Source organism: Lynx rufus, unplaced genomic scaffold, assembly GCF_022079265.1.
Source record: "Lynx rufus isolate CCGP_SWC_20201006 ecotype Redwood Valley unplaced genomic scaffold, mLynRuf1.p SCAF_3, whole genome shotgun sequence".
NCBI lineage: Eukaryota > Metazoa > Chordata > Mammalia > Carnivora > Felidae > Lynx > Lynx rufus.
In genome coordinates, this window is record NW_025814845.1 from 87666997 (window position 1) to 87682211 (window position 15215).

The 15215-nt window shown below is 42.6% G+C and overlaps 1 protein-coding gene across 4 annotated transcripts in view; it reads right to left on the reverse strand.

Moving 5' to 3' along the window:
- The window catches only part of LEF1 (lymphoid enhancer binding factor 1), a 120860-nt gene extending 108006 nt beyond the window's left edge, over positions 1-12854 (reverse strand). Inside the window, exons 1-3 of one of the 4 annotated variants that reach the window (XM_047092167.1) lie at positions 11345-12854; positions 8840-8906; positions 7283-7416 (exon numbers count right to left, since the gene is read on the reverse strand). In XM_047092167.1, the coding sequence (XP_046948123.1) occupies positions 7283-7416; positions 8840-8906; positions 11345-11560 (417 nt within the window). In that variant the 5' untranslated portion in view covers positions 11561-12854. Of the gene's footprint in view, positions 1-7282; positions 7417-8839; positions 8907-10054; positions 10262-11344 lie in introns of those variants that run through there. The other 3 variants (XM_047092169.1, XM_047092168.1, XM_047092170.1) reach the window with 3 other exon arrangements.
- Positions 12855-15215: the final 2361 nt, after the last annotated feature.

Here is a 15215-nt window from a genome sequence, read left to right on the forward strand (position 1 = left end):
ACCTGGCTCTACCTAACCAAGACTCAAATATGTTGTTCTCAACAACTCAACATCACAGAAGGACATAATTTACAGTACACATTGGCCTAGAAAAGTCCGCAGTGATAATGCCACATATATTTAGAAGGAACACACAAAAATTTTTAATACCTGTAAATACCTCAAGTTTCACTGGGAAACAAAATGGTTCTATCTGGGAAAGAATAAAAATAAATTGCATTAACCATATGATACTAAAACATAATTGAAGATGATTTTCTATTACTATTGTATTTCTATCTCAAGTATCCTTTTGAAAAAAGTATTTCTATCGCCTCTTTTTCTTCAATTAAGTTTCTAGAACTAAGTAAGAAAGTACTTCTTGTGACCAGTCCTCATATGAGGGTCCAGTTCCATTCTTTTTCATTCTTGCAGCAAGCTCCCAGCTGGCTGTTTTTAGCAGTTACTTGAAAACTTAACAGTCTTTAAAGAGTGACTTTGATTTTCTTATTAAAGATTCTAGCCTAATGTTCTCTCTTTTCACTGATGCAACAAATCAGAGAAAAGATAAAATAATAAAATACTAAGGATTATTTAGCGGACAGTTTTTGCTTTTAACATAGCATTTGGTTTGATAAAGAGAGATCACTTGGAAATATCCAAAAAACATACATGAAAAATTTCTAGTGCATTTTTTATTCAGCAAATCTACTGACGTGTCTATTCAATGCTAGGCTGAATGGAACTATCTCATAATTCATCAGTAGTCCTTGATCAATTGACCAGCTGATCAACTATCATCAACAGCGGATAGGTTTTACTGCAGAATTTTTCAGGATTGAAAAAAAAGGACTTATAAGTAGGTATTAGTATGTCAGCATTTAAAAATTTGCTTTGGTAACTGTTTCATTAAGAAGCTGACAACATGAAGGGAAAATTAAAGCTCCACTTGAGCCACTCCTCCTTCTAGATTATAGAGCCTTCCCTTCAGCTACCCCTCATGCAACCTTTCTCTGTGCTAAGTAAAATTGCAATAGTCCTCTTTCTTAAAGTGAACGTAACATCAACAACAAATTACTATGATGAGGATCAAAGCCTGATTCTGAAAAACCATCATCAAGTTTCATATAGAATTATGCATGGACATAGCTCAAAACAATGGCCAACAATTAAAAGTTTTTTAGCGTCTACCTGCCCCTGGTTAGCTGCAAAAATAAAACACATTTCTAGACTCTCTGTGACACAACATCTCTGCCAGTCATATTTCTCCTATAGATGGGAAAAAGGGGACAGGTAGTAGGCAAAACTCTTGTTTGCTCTGTAATGCCCTTGCAATATTCCCCATAAAGATTGAAGACCGGTAAGTACCACTCCTGAGAGCTTTGTGAGTGATCTACACATAGCAAGTAGTTAATTTCAGCAGGTTTACAAGTTTAGTTTGAGTGGGTATGGTGTATAAAGGCATCATCTTACAGAGATTTTAAAATCCCCTGAACAATCCAAGTAAAATAAAATACTGGCCAAAGAAATATAATAAATATAATTTAAAAAAAATAAAAAATTAAAAAATTAAATCCCCTGAACATCCTCTTAAATAGTCTGCAAACAGTCCCAGCTAAACTGGCTACATTGTCAAAATCTCTGGAGTGAGCAATCCCTGTTTCCTTTCCATCTTCTCTACTCAACTGCCCACTCTTCCTGTCAAGTCAGTGTATTTCAATATCCCTCTCTTTCTGCCCCCATGCCCCACCCAACCTTTGTGGTTCATCTCTAGGTCATTTTCTGGCTTTACTTCTTCAAATTTTATAAAGATTGAATCACTTACATGCCTAAAATGACTTAAGAGTTTATAGCAAAGTGTACAATTCCTATACTGTGACTTCATAAGGTCATAATTAATATTGAAAAGCCATCATGATCTAAAATATATTTAAAAAAGTATTTAAAGTCCAGTGGCTGCCTTTTCCAAATGAGTAAGGACCTGTCAGGACAGTACAAAGCAGTACTAAGTCTCTTGACTGCTACAGTATTAGCTTTCTATAGACTCTCTGTTTGGCATAACCACTTAATAATATTCAAGATACACAAGTTTTAAACGAATATCTTCTTTTTAAAAAACCTTCACTCCCATGATAGCAGCACCTATATAATGCTGAACTTTACTTTTGCCAGGGAATAAAACATATGTGCTTTTCTGTTAACCCATGGACAGTGCTGGCTTATCTATTTGGAAATCAAAGGGAAACCAGTTTTATAAAATTCCAATCATGTCTATAATACATAAATGAGGAACAAAGGGGTCAGAGAGTTATGGAATGATCTACTGCCTAAAGAAATGTCAGTCACATAAACCAAAAATGGTTCTGCCTAAAGAACTGATAGGATTAGTTTAAAACAGCAAAAACAACACAACAGGACTCAAAAAGCTACAAAATTTTCTCAACTGATGTTACGAAAGAATACTTGTGAGGCTACAAATTCAAGTCCAGTTGAACCCCATCGTGAGGTCCAATCTCGGTCCTGGTAAATCGTACATAAGTCTCCAACCACAAGATAGACTGAACCAAAATAATGGGGTTGATGAGAGCAACTTCAGGACCTGTGTGGGGGCAGAAGAGGTACTTCGAAGAGCAAGATTTTCTTCAGGATGGCTCAATGGTCTTTAGTTTTAGTGAAATTGGGTTGTTCTCTTATTTTTATGAACGAACAAGAAATTTCTAGTCATTTTGAAAAAAATATAGCTGAATAAAGATCACACTTTGGCTGCACGAGTGATGCAAGTACGGTATTAGCTACTGGAGGGTCAGATGTAGGTAGTATGGCTCCCTGGAACGCTTGAATAAGCAAACCATTTGGTCCTGAGATAGCTCAGATACATGAAAGGTAGTTGCGGGGGAGTAAGGTGTCGCATCAGCTTCCAATTATTCAGACTAAGATCCTTCCCTGCTTTGTAGCATTACAATTAAAAATGTATCAAATGAATGAACTAGAAGAGTTTGAGGGCTCTGGGGAATTTCCCCACACATTCTCCTGACACACACATTCAAATTTGAGATAGAACCCATCTTCTAAAACTTAAATTCTCCTGCACTTCAGGTAAAGAGGCAAATTTAATGTACTTAGCTTCGGAAAGTATGCAACTTAGAAAATTTAAAATAATTTCTCACTAAATCAAATTAAGTAGCTTCTTGTAAAGTGAAGACACCCCACCTTAAAAACCTTGCTCAAAATATAAGCCACAGTCTCCCTCCACTCTTGAATTATTACTTCTGTATTTTCAAAGCTATTCAGCAATGCACAGTGGTATAAGTGTAAGCTTACAGATAAGCATAAGCTTACCTAGTTCCTAATTCAAGATGTAGCAATGACGAAAATCAATTTTAAGCTGTTTGTGAGCAAATACAAACATGGGGGTAGGTTATCACAAAGTCATAATAGATACCTATTATATTCTGTTCATCAGAAATCAAAATGATGTTTCTCTTAAGGTAAAAAAAAAAAAAAAAAAAAAACCATACAATAGAACAGAGATGCTCAAACTAATGAAAAAAGATCCCCTGAACATTTTAATAGCAATGTCTACTAAAAATAAGAAAAAAAGGAAAGATGAAATGCAAACATAAACATCTTCTTTTCCCACCTAAAAATCCATCCTGTGTGAGCACAAAGAAACAATGAAGTCAGCAGCACGGTGCTGACCAGGTGTTACTGCGGTAGGTAGGTCGGTGGGTCCTACGACCCAGCTGTAACATTTGCTGTAGCTCCCCGCAAGACGTCTGCTGCTTTTCCCTCCCATGCACCTGAAGAGAAATGAGATGCTTCTCTTCAGAGGTGTTAAAAACTTGGGTAGCCTATGGGACAAATGTAAGTCTGACACCTAAGATTAATAACCACAGTACATTATGCCAAAGGGAACTTTCACTTTGTTGAAGCCGGCCAAACCCCCTGCTCACATGGTATTCAGGGTATTCAGGCACGCAAGCGCCAGGACCCAAAGGAGGTAACAAAGTATTTTTTTCTTTTAATACTTTACCATTGGCCTAGAGGGACTGCCATAAATAAGACTCACAGAAAAAAAAAAGGCTTGGGAGTATGCTTTTAATAAATTCTCTAGGGTCCTTGTTCTGAAATATTTAACAAGCTTCAGCATCTTCTTACTCTCTATGAAAATGACCAACTCAAGCCAAGGTTTACTGTGCTTTAAGAACTGACACCAAATGTGTTGTTATTATTACAGGTGTTTTCTTATTAGGCCTGATTTATTTGAATTGAGAATTCGCATTTAAAATTCTTTGAGATACTCATTCATAATATTTCTGATATAAACACACCTCTAAGAATTCCAGTTCTGAAACATGTAACTAGCCAGTTAAAACTTCCCTTCAGAAGGAAAAAAGCTGGACTGGCAAAGGTGGTTCTCTTGAGTAGGTAATACTGTACTTAGGCCCCAGGTAAAAGCTGTGTAAGCATCTGTATGTCAGTATTTGTCTAAAAAGGAGTAAAACGCATATAGAATTGTTAAAATGAGCTATCAACAGAAACACATCTGTGCGTGCCAATTGGCCTTAGCTGATAATCTCTGGATATGTGCAGGTTCCTATAAAATGGAAGATTCTGTGTGAGGAAGGGGCGGTCAGGGCCCTCCCCCACCCCCAGATGTTTTTCTAGTCCTAACACCTGCGGGCAGCAGATGCCCGTAAACAAGCAGTTGTTTGTAATGCAAATGCAAGTAACGAGGATTCCTTGGGGCTACCCCCACCTTCAGCTCAAACACAAATGGTCACCCAGCTCCTGACACCCTAGATGAAAACTTATCACTGAGAATGTCAGTTACACAAACACTAAGTCCTGCTAAGGAGAGAGTTAAAGAGCAAGACGGCAGAAAGCACGGTTAGGGGTGAATAAGAGAGGCTGCTTTCCGGTTAAAGTGTTTTGGATCTCAGACACATTAAAAACAGCTGCTAGGTATTAAAAACCGAAGACTGCAACTACCCTTAAAAAAAAAAAATGGACATAGCCTTGTGGTTAAAACTGAAAAGCTTCTATAATTGTGCAAACTGCAGAATATCGCAACAAAATGTGCCTAAAATAAACAGGTCCTAAAATATAACAGAATACACCAAAACAGCAGGTAACAAGGTAAGGTAACTGTTTCCTAACCACACCCCTTTCCTCCAATCTACACCCACCAACATTTATTCTGGCCACAAATCTTTCCTAAACAATGAATGACTGTTCAACTCACTGACCTCAAAATTTTAATACGTATACTAACAATAAATACCTTCTATCAGAATTTCAAAATTATTAGTATTGGTGGGGGTGGGGGGTGGGGGTGCGTGCTGCGTGCTGGAGACCTAAAGCAGAAAGTGCTAATTTAAAGAAAAGAAGCTTAATTTTCAATATGCTTAGGGATAATTTATCCGTATCAGATTTTTATTATATTGACTTTTAACAATTATCGTTTTGAAAGGAGAAGTGGCTGAACTAAAGAATAAATCCCACAAATACTTATTAAGCATTAATTGTGTTTACAGCTGAAAAGTGTAAGATTGTTTTAGGGGTTATCTTCTATTGTTACCAGTGCAGAGACTATAATTTAGACTTGTCAGAAAGATTATTTGTTGTTCTAAAAAGACTTTCAACAGAAATCTTCAATTATCCCTTATCTAAAACATATTCTCCTCCTTACCGTCCAAAAAAACCCCAACAAAACAAAATAGCCCAACGATAAAAGAACTGAGATGTCTGCATATTTAGTTCAACAAATATAAAGTCACCTACAAATTTTAAAACTCAGAAGCATTTATACTTGGGGTGGTCTCTAAATATTAAACTGTATTTGCTTAATTAGTTAATATACTTTTTAGTCAGGAGATTCGTATGTATCACACAGACATCTCTATCATCAAATATTTGAAAAGCCTTTTAAAATAAAATGTGAAAACTCTATTTCATCTAACAACCGTCACAAGTTTGCCAAGATCACCATTTTAGCTGCTATATGAAAATTAGAAATATCTTATTCCCTACTTGAAAGTTCAAATATCTTTTGGAAATTTATGGAAAAATAATTACATTAACTTCTAAATTACAGTGCCCACACATATCTCATATACCTCTCGTTCTAACAATCAAAGACTACAAATAATCACAAATACTCTTATTTGTTCACAATTATTCTTCTCTCTGCTCCTTTGCTGAATCTTCTAGATCCCAGAGGTATTAATACCAGTACTTTCCCCAGATGTCTGTGATTTTTTTTTTCCCCCACTTAGTGGAAGCACTGGACTAGTAAGGCAAAGACCATAGGTTCCATTTTCACGATCCTGGATTTCTCTCCCTGGAGGAACAGACTAAACCCCTAATCCCCAAGACCCACACATACATGTTCTTCACTGGGGCTTAGGTGGCAGAGGGAGAATAAGTCTGAAATAGGGTAAATACACTGATGGATCAGTGAAAATCCATCACTACCACAGAAGGGACTATTCTCTGGGAGAACTCCAATCACCAGTACATTTCACATTCACATACTATACAAGTTACCCTTTAGGTGTTTTCCTACTGTATAAAGGAGGTTTTCGCTTCCCAACAAAGAAAAATAGCATCAAATAATGTATCTGAAATTCTTCACAGTGTTCAACATTTGCATAATGTAGTTATAATGCTACTGCATTTTTTAGAACTTGAAAAGTTAAGTGAGCCATGAGATAAAAAGAACAATTTTCATTAGGATTATCTTCAAATGATACTTTCTCAACAACGGACAATAGAGTAAAAATACCTCATCCCCACCTGACCCCCAACTGATTTGTTAAAAAACATAGGGTAATACAATAAAACGAAACACTGTTTTAAAAGCTGAAGTAACATTCTAAATGTTCAACTACAAATGAGCTAAAGTAGTTCTGATTCTAGATGGTTTATGGGCAGTGAAAACTATACAGTACTTAGTTAATTGAAAAATTAAATCAATTTTCTCCTGTCATCAGCATAAAAAGCACAATACTCATAAAATCATGAATTTGTTGACTTAGCTTTACTTGATTTCCTGATAACTGGAGCTCTGTTATTTATTAATCTTAACCAATAAGCCAAAAGCTAAAATTCCAAAAGCAAGACATCAAAGGTAGTAAGTACTCTTTCAAGGCAGCCATTCTTCACAGCAGGTCTTATTTAGTAATGACCAGTCACATATAATGAGAGTATTTCTAAAGTGTTTTAAAAAACAAACATTTTGCTAACATACAAATTAACTTCCACTTCTGAAAATAATTTGCAACATCAGCATGTTACTCACTGTTCTTGGGATGGGTGGAGAAAGAGATCCATTTGACATGTATGGGTCATTATTCATATTTGGCATCATTATGTACCCGGAATAACTTGAGTAGGAGGGTCCCTTGTTGTAGAGGCCTCCATCTGGATGCTTTCCTGAGAGAATTCAAATAACAATCAATGATGCATTGATTTCCTTTTTATATCACTGTATTTTCATCTGAAAATCTAATAGTTCTATGACAAATCAGACCTTATACAAAAGACTTGTTTACAAAATACTGTAACTGGATTATTATGCTCTATTTTAGATTGACAGTATTTATTCTCTTAAATGACTTAGCAGCGAAACAGATGTTTTAAAAACATGTGGTTCAATTTACTTCCACTACTGATGGGTGTTTTTACAAAAATAAGTGTTATTCATCTTACTTAATTTGCTCTAAAACTAACAAACTGGACCAAGAAATACAGGCACAGGGAAAAACACACACAAATCTAAAGCTATATTATAAACGTATAAGGCCATCTGGCTACACACACACACACACACACACACACACACACACATTTACACACCTGAAGTTATGCTCCACCATATCGGCAAACTCAAAAACTCTACCCGTGATTGTAGATTTCTAGAAATTTTCTAGATTTTATCAAGAGAAAGAGTTGTATCTAGTACATGGACAACTAATCAAATTTATAAAGGATTAACTCCAGGAGACTTAATTTTATGTACTACACCATTCTGCCAAAGAAATCTGTGTGTGTTTACTATATACATTTCTTCTCTTTAATCTCTATAACTACTTTGTAGCTCAGAAGAAAGTCTGATATTACAGTTCTCTTCCCTTCTGCTCCTGGCTGACATATTGTATGCATGAACACTTCATTCTGGTCAGGCTGACTGTAAGTAAACTGGAGAACAGAAATGCAGACTATTCGAAATGAAAACCCTACAGATTATTCTAAAGTCACAGGGAGCTCTCCTTAAATATAAAAAATATATGCAATTTTTAAATTTTTGAGCAAGAATTAGAAATGGGGAGAAAGTCTAACATGTTCCATATGCAAAGTTCCTAATTTTAAGAATAAAGTTTTATATTTTTACAAGTTAGATTCGATTTACTGGGCCATATTCAGTCCGTGCATTCACTGCCTGCCCTCTCACGGTAACAAGAAATAGCAATTTTACAAAGGAAAATCCATTTGAAACTATTTCTTGTTGGAAAATAAATTGGTGTAGACTGTCACTCTATAACAATGCAGAAAAAAATAAGCCAATTAGAACTTTGGCTAAAATAAGGAAAAGAGGAAAACTTATTATAGACATTTCCTCTTCCACATAGTCTGGAAGTCAGCTAAAATCCAAAGGCCCCTAACTCATTCAAGACAGTTTTAAAATTATGTAAATATACATTAGACATAGGCAGTAAGTTCACTGGATTTTCTTTCCCATTTTGTTAAAATAGTGTTATTTTATTAAAATAGCACAGTCACATCACATCTGATACACCTATATTCACAAATTGCACGTGAGGTTATAAATTTGGGAGAAGCCGAATTAGTGTCTTACCGTCATCAGGGTGTTCTCTGGCCTTGTCGTGGTAGGACTCCTGAGAGGTTTGTGCTTGTCTGGCCACCTAACAGCAAGAACCCCCATGCCCCCAAAAGAGAAAATCAACTTAGAGTTTGTAGTAAGTGTGTGTCCACTGGTCATTCAAAGGACGAGGACTGGGTGCAAGTCAATGTACCCATTTTACCAATCTAAGAAGGATAGGCTAGGGTTGAGAACGGGGAAATCTTTTGCTTTTTCTTTTCAACACAAATTTTTCGGTGACTATTATCTACCCAGGACGAGAAAGTATACAGAATGATAAAAACAGTAACAATATAGTAAATCTGGGAAAGACCCACACGGTGCTGATTGCTACAATGCATCAAGGCTACTTGGACACCTGATATGATAGGAGTTGGGGCTTAATGGGGTTCATCCTTTTGATAGCTTCCTTAACCACAGTTCACTTCAATCAGTACTGATTAAAATCGGGCTGAAATATCATTTTACAACTAAAAGTACATTTTAAATAGAAACTATGCACTCACAGATGGAGGTCTTAAGGCAACTTGTCCTAAGCAAGTCCCAGCAGGAGCCCCCCACTCCTTATAACCTACCATGGCAGGCTGAGTGCAAGCCGACAAGAAAAGAAGTGAACTATTTCTGTGGTTAAAGGGAGGAAAATTTGAGAGTTGGGTTATAAATATCTAAAAGGTAGCCCAGCTAATATCAATTCTGGTAACCACCATCCACCCAGCCTCAACCACGTGCAAATCAGTGGTATTACCCCTTCACCATCTTCCCTGGTCTACCCCGTGCCCACTTACCACCACAGCAAAGATTAACAGAGCCCTAATCCCTGGGTTCTATGCTTCAAGCTGCAGAGCCCTTCTTTCCAGAGCAGAAACGCAGTATGTGAAGCGGGTGGCAAATTTACTCATGGAATAAGGAAGGACAAGCAAAATGAGAAGAAAAAAGAGGCTGTTCTACAAATACAAGCTTGGCCTCTAAGTGTTTTTTGGACGTTACTTGGTTCCTTGGCCATATGTCCTCCCGGTAATCTTCTACCCCCAATACATAGTCACAAACCTTTTAAGTGGGGTTGGGTGTACCCTAGCTCCCTTCCTGACCCCCCCCCCAAATTGGCATGTTGGAATGAAAGATTCGAGGATAACGAACACCTTTGTGTGCTCCTAAGAACCCAGGCCCCCAGCCTTCCAAATGCATACTCACCCCTGCCATTGGGATACAGAAGGTAACTCTGAAGTGTTCTTAATCGTGTTGTTTAAAACCAAAAATGTCCCCGCCCCCAAAACCACACGCTTTCTTTTTGGGGGCAGAAGGATGCCATTTAAGGGAAAAGGGTATACCCTCTAAGTTTCTTTGGAGGGAAAAAGCGTTGGTGAAATCATTTGAGTGTTAGGACTTTTCTACCGGATTTCCTCCAAAGCGTTTCCCAGTTGTTAAAAGAGGGTGGCCAGTGGAGTGTCGGGTATCAGGGTCCATCCGCCCACCACCCCCCCCCTTCTGAAACTCCCCGCCGCCTGAAATAGCCCTTCCGCGCGGTCCCGCTTGCGGCTTTCTCTTGCCGGCACGCACGTGTCTGTATTTACTCTACTTGGGTTACCTGCGCTATCGCCCGCAGCGGGCCAGGAGATCAGATAAAGCGCTTTTCACCCTTCCTTGTGTGGGTGCCCTGGCTTCCGCCACATCTCGACTTTCTCCTTTTATTCTGCATAGATTTAAGGCCTGATCCAGGCCCCAAACTACCCCAAATATAAGCGCTTTTTTACTTTAAGTGACCGGGGTTGGAGAAAAGCAGTGTTGGCGGCGGCACTGGGAGGCTTCCCGCCCTGTGGTGGCTCGGCTCGGTGCGCCCACGGCTCCCTGCAGCCGGCCTGGGCGCTGGGACTCCGGCAGCCGCAGAAACCCAGGCGCGCGCCCCCTGGGCCGGCCGGCTCCGCGCGAGCCCCGCTTCGCGGCGGTTGGGACCGCCCCGCCTGTCCTCGGCCCACGCCCGCCTCCCCTTCCTTTCTGACAGCGGCTCTGCTCGTCTCTACCTAAGCCTTTGGTGGTTTAACGCACTTTTGCAGACATCTACCGAGAGAGATAGCGGGTGCACTTTATTTTCCGTCCTACGGAAGAACTTCTCAGCGTTGTTCAGACATCCTCGCTTTAATGCATCGCACCCTCGCAACCCCACTAAAAAGTCCGCACGCAAGACGTTAGGGGTTAAGGGCGGCTTCTGCTGCCCACAAACCAACAATTCAGTCATCGAACCTCAGAACTGACCCACTTGGAGTAACCTTCGCTGCACTTCTCCACCTCCCACCGACACCCACACCCCCACACACGAAGAATGTTGGCCGGGAGGCCTATCCAACCCCCCCCCAAGCCCCCACCCCAGCAAACGGAGGACCTACTCGGGACCCATCAGTCGACGCTCCCAGAATCTCCGTCCCTCCTCTAATTTTCCCCGGGACCCGCCACGCCTCTCGGACCTTAGGGCAGCGGCCCGCTCACCTCGTGTCCGTTGCTGGCCGGGATGATTTCAGACTCATTAACCAAGGAGGACTTGATGTCGGCTAAGTCGCCTTCCTCTTCGGGGTGACTGATCTCGGCGAAGATTTTCTCCTTCTGAGGATCGCCCTCATCCTTGAAGGGGATCATCTCGTCGGTGGCGCAGAGTTCCGGGTCTCCCCCGCCGCCGCCGCCGCCGGCCCCGGAGAGTTGGGGCATCCCGACCACTCGGTAATCTCCGCTCCGCTGGAGGAGCACCCGAGGCGACAGCGGGAAAGACAGGGGATCAACGAAAGAGGAAGGAGAAAAAGGAGATCTGGAAGGATGCGTGAGGGCGAAGAGCGGGCGGAAATGGGGCCGGCAGCCCGCGGCCGGAGCAGCTGCGGCGGTGCCCGAGCCCCGGCGGCCGCCCGCGCCTTCCCGCTCCGCGGAGACCGGCGCCTGCGCCCGCCCTCGAGGCCGAAGGGCACGGGGCTGCTTAAGGCCGCTACAGCCGGCGCCTCTGGGGGCGTCTGCGCTGCGTGGCGCGTGCTAGGCTAGGCTGCCCCGGGGGCCACCCGACGCCCCCAGCGTCTCCAGGGTCTGCGCGCGGAGGACGCCGGTTCCGGTGGAAGCACGACTCTCCCAAGTGCAGAGGAGGGTCCGTCGGCGCGTCTCTACGCAAACCTCTCCACCCTAGCTTCCCCGGTTGCCAATTTGGGAGTTTGTTTTCCGAGAAAGGAGGCAAGCTGGGCAAAAAAGACTCCGTTTGCCTCAGCAGAGAAGGTACAAGGAGAATCAGAAGATAACGAAAAGTCCACTTCCTGGAGGATAAAAAAAATTAAAGAGCCACCCGGGTTGGAGATGTCCGTTTTAGAGCTTCTTATTTCCTTCCCTTTCGCTTCGGTTTTCCTTCTCCAGGCGCATTTAATCTGCTGGAGGAGGAGGAGGAAGGAGGTGGAGGAGGAGGAGGTGGAGGAGGAGGAGGAGGAGGTGGTGGAGGGGGAGGAGGAGGGAAGAGAAAGAGAAGAAGTTTGCCAAGAATAAAGTTTGTGCGGGCGAGCGCTGGGAGTCGGCAGTGGAGGGTACGGCGGGGTCTCGGGGAGTCACAGCAGGGGCCTCGGACCCATATGCTTCTGCGTGGAGCTCGAGCCGACACACACACACACAGCCCGACCCCTCTTTGTTCCCGGCTCGAGTTTCTCAGTCTGGCGCTCTCGCTCGCCGCTCTCCACGCCTCCGCCGGGCCGCTCTGTCAAAGCAAAGGGCTGCACCTTCGGGTTCGCCTGGCCGAAGGGGGGGGGGTGCCCTAGCTTGGCCGCGTTCGAGGCTCCGGGTGCGTCCAGGCTCCTCGGACTGAGAGTGCTCAACCCGGGTCCCTCCTCCGCACCCTGCCCCGCAGGTGAGCGGCTGCGCCTCCCCACTGCTTCTCCTCCTCCCGCGCCTGGCTGGCGCTGAAAAGCTACCCACTTGCGTCGCTTCTCCTCCCCCTCCCCTCCCCCGCCTCCAGCTCTCCTCGGCCGCCCGCTGGGGGGGGGGGGGGGGAGAACGGCGAGAAGGAGGTGGTGATTGAGGACTTTTTTTTCTTTTCCCAGAGCCTGTAGGACGAGTCCTAGTGCTGTGTGTGTGTGTGTGTGTGTGTGTGTGTGTGTGTGTGTGTGCGCGCGCGCGCGCGTGCGCGCGCCTAGAGGAAAGAATCAGGCAACTTGCTGAGAGAAGGAAGGACCCAGCGCTTCCTGTAACCCACGAAGAAGCACCCTTTGCCCGCGTGAAATTGACAAGAAATTCTGCTGGGAAGGTTTAACTTCAACATCTAAGTATCCCCTCTCTTGTTCCACACCCCCCAACCCCGACCTTCCTCTGCAAGTCTCCCCCCCCACCCTCTTTCCCGCCTCCCTCTCTCTCCCTCCCTCCCTTTGGCAGGGCTACGAAGATGAAAGAGAAGCCGCCGCAGCTGTGATCGACACCACATTGATAGATGCTCTGACAGGGCGGATGAGGCGGGAATTGGGGACAGAGAGAAGGAAAAGGGGAAAATATAACAGACATTGCTCAACTAAGAGAACGGAAACAAGAAGGACAAGGAAGAGAGTTGTGGGTTTCCGAAAATATAATGTCAAAGGACAAGAGAACGCATGCTAGCAAAAATTAAATCTCCAGGCTTACGGAGAAAAATAGGACACAGAAGAAAAAAACTGAAGACTGGATCTTAATTACCGCCTTTTAAAACAAGATCTCTTTCAGTACATCCTCACCATGGGATGTACAGAGAAAGTTGTGCTAGGTTTCTCGTGGAATTTAGGAGATACACACCACAGTGTATGGGAACCAAATAGAGAATGAAAAAACAACCCAAGGAGGGAGAGAGAAGGCAAAAGGACCCAGGAGTGCGATGCCAGTAGAGGGAGGGAGGACCGGGCAGTCTCTGGCACCTCGGACTGTGCACTCAAAGAGACCCTTGAAGATGCAAATCCGAATCCGACCTCAAAAATTCCCCAACCTCCACCATCTCTTTGATGCATTTTGTACAAGGACAGAACTTTTAAGGAGATGCTTTGTGAAAGTTACAGTATAAGTGAAGCTGAAGTTTGAAAACATGTTACATTTTGTTCCTTGGCTCTCAAACCCCCTCAGTTAAAAATCCAGGCAAAATTATTATACCCAATACACTAGCCATCTGTAAAACCTCAGAACAGTAAACAAGAAGCAGGGAGAAATGTGTCTCCATCTACCTTAAATTGAAAATAAGGAAAACACTACAGAATCAGACGTTAGCTCTATTTTATAGGAAACAGTCATGCAAGGATCCCTCTTTTCCCCGGGGGAAAATTGCAAGCTGCTGGACATTATATAAGTAAAGACCTTAACAGTGCTCAAAATGAGCACTTAAAACTTTGCCTACTGCTAACTACTTCCTAGGGATGGGAATTTACTAGGAAGCAATTTTTTAAAACTATCATTTAAAGGGTTCAGTTGGTCACATACAGCACTGTCAGTTGTCACACATATTCTATCCGCAGGGATTGGGGCAAAATTAAGGGGCTGGTGATGGGAGCCAGGAAGAGTAAAGCATTAAATACACTTTAAATGCTGACAATGCAAAGCCTTAGAGAAGAAAAACAAAAAGGATATTCTGCTGTTAAAATGTGTCTGTAAGATAATACTGAAAAGATTGGCAAGAAACCCATTTTTTAAATTGGTGGCAGTAGTGAACTTGTCTTGAAGTTATGCACCAATGTGAGTGCAAAGTACTAGGGCTGTAAACATGTAGCTATGACATTAATACCCTCTGTTCTAAAAGAAATATGGGAAAGCAAAGTCAAAAGTTCTCCCACAAATGTGCCAATTTGTCTGATAGGAAAAGAACTGGGAAATACAAGTTTCACTCAAGTAGCCAGAGTAGAGGTTCCTTTGCATCAAAATGTTGAGGAGGGGCGGGGCGGGGGGGGGGGGCAGCACACAGAATGGCCAGAGGATATTTTCTGGAAGCCAAAAAGATATTAAGTGGCAACTCCTACATCTCCCTGTTTAAGTGTTACAACTAATTCGAATCCCATTTTCTCCTTCATGTTAATTATCTGGACTCCTGGAGTCATTTGGAGATCCCGTTCAGGTGTCCTGGGGATTAGAAGCTCGAGAAGATGGGGATTTGGGGAATAATAACTTGTGGGAACTGTTTACTTGAAGGGCCGAGGGTAGGTGACTGTGTTTGGTACTTTTCGGTAACCCTCTCCTATGGAAACATTGTTTCTAACGAAATCACCGAGCGCTTTGCTCTGTTTATGTGGCTGTTTGTCCTCCCCGAGGCGTGCGGGTGTTGACTGTCCCTAGCGTTGTTGCTAATCTTGAGACGGGCTGTACTTAAAGGGGGCTTTACCATAAAACATTCACCCAA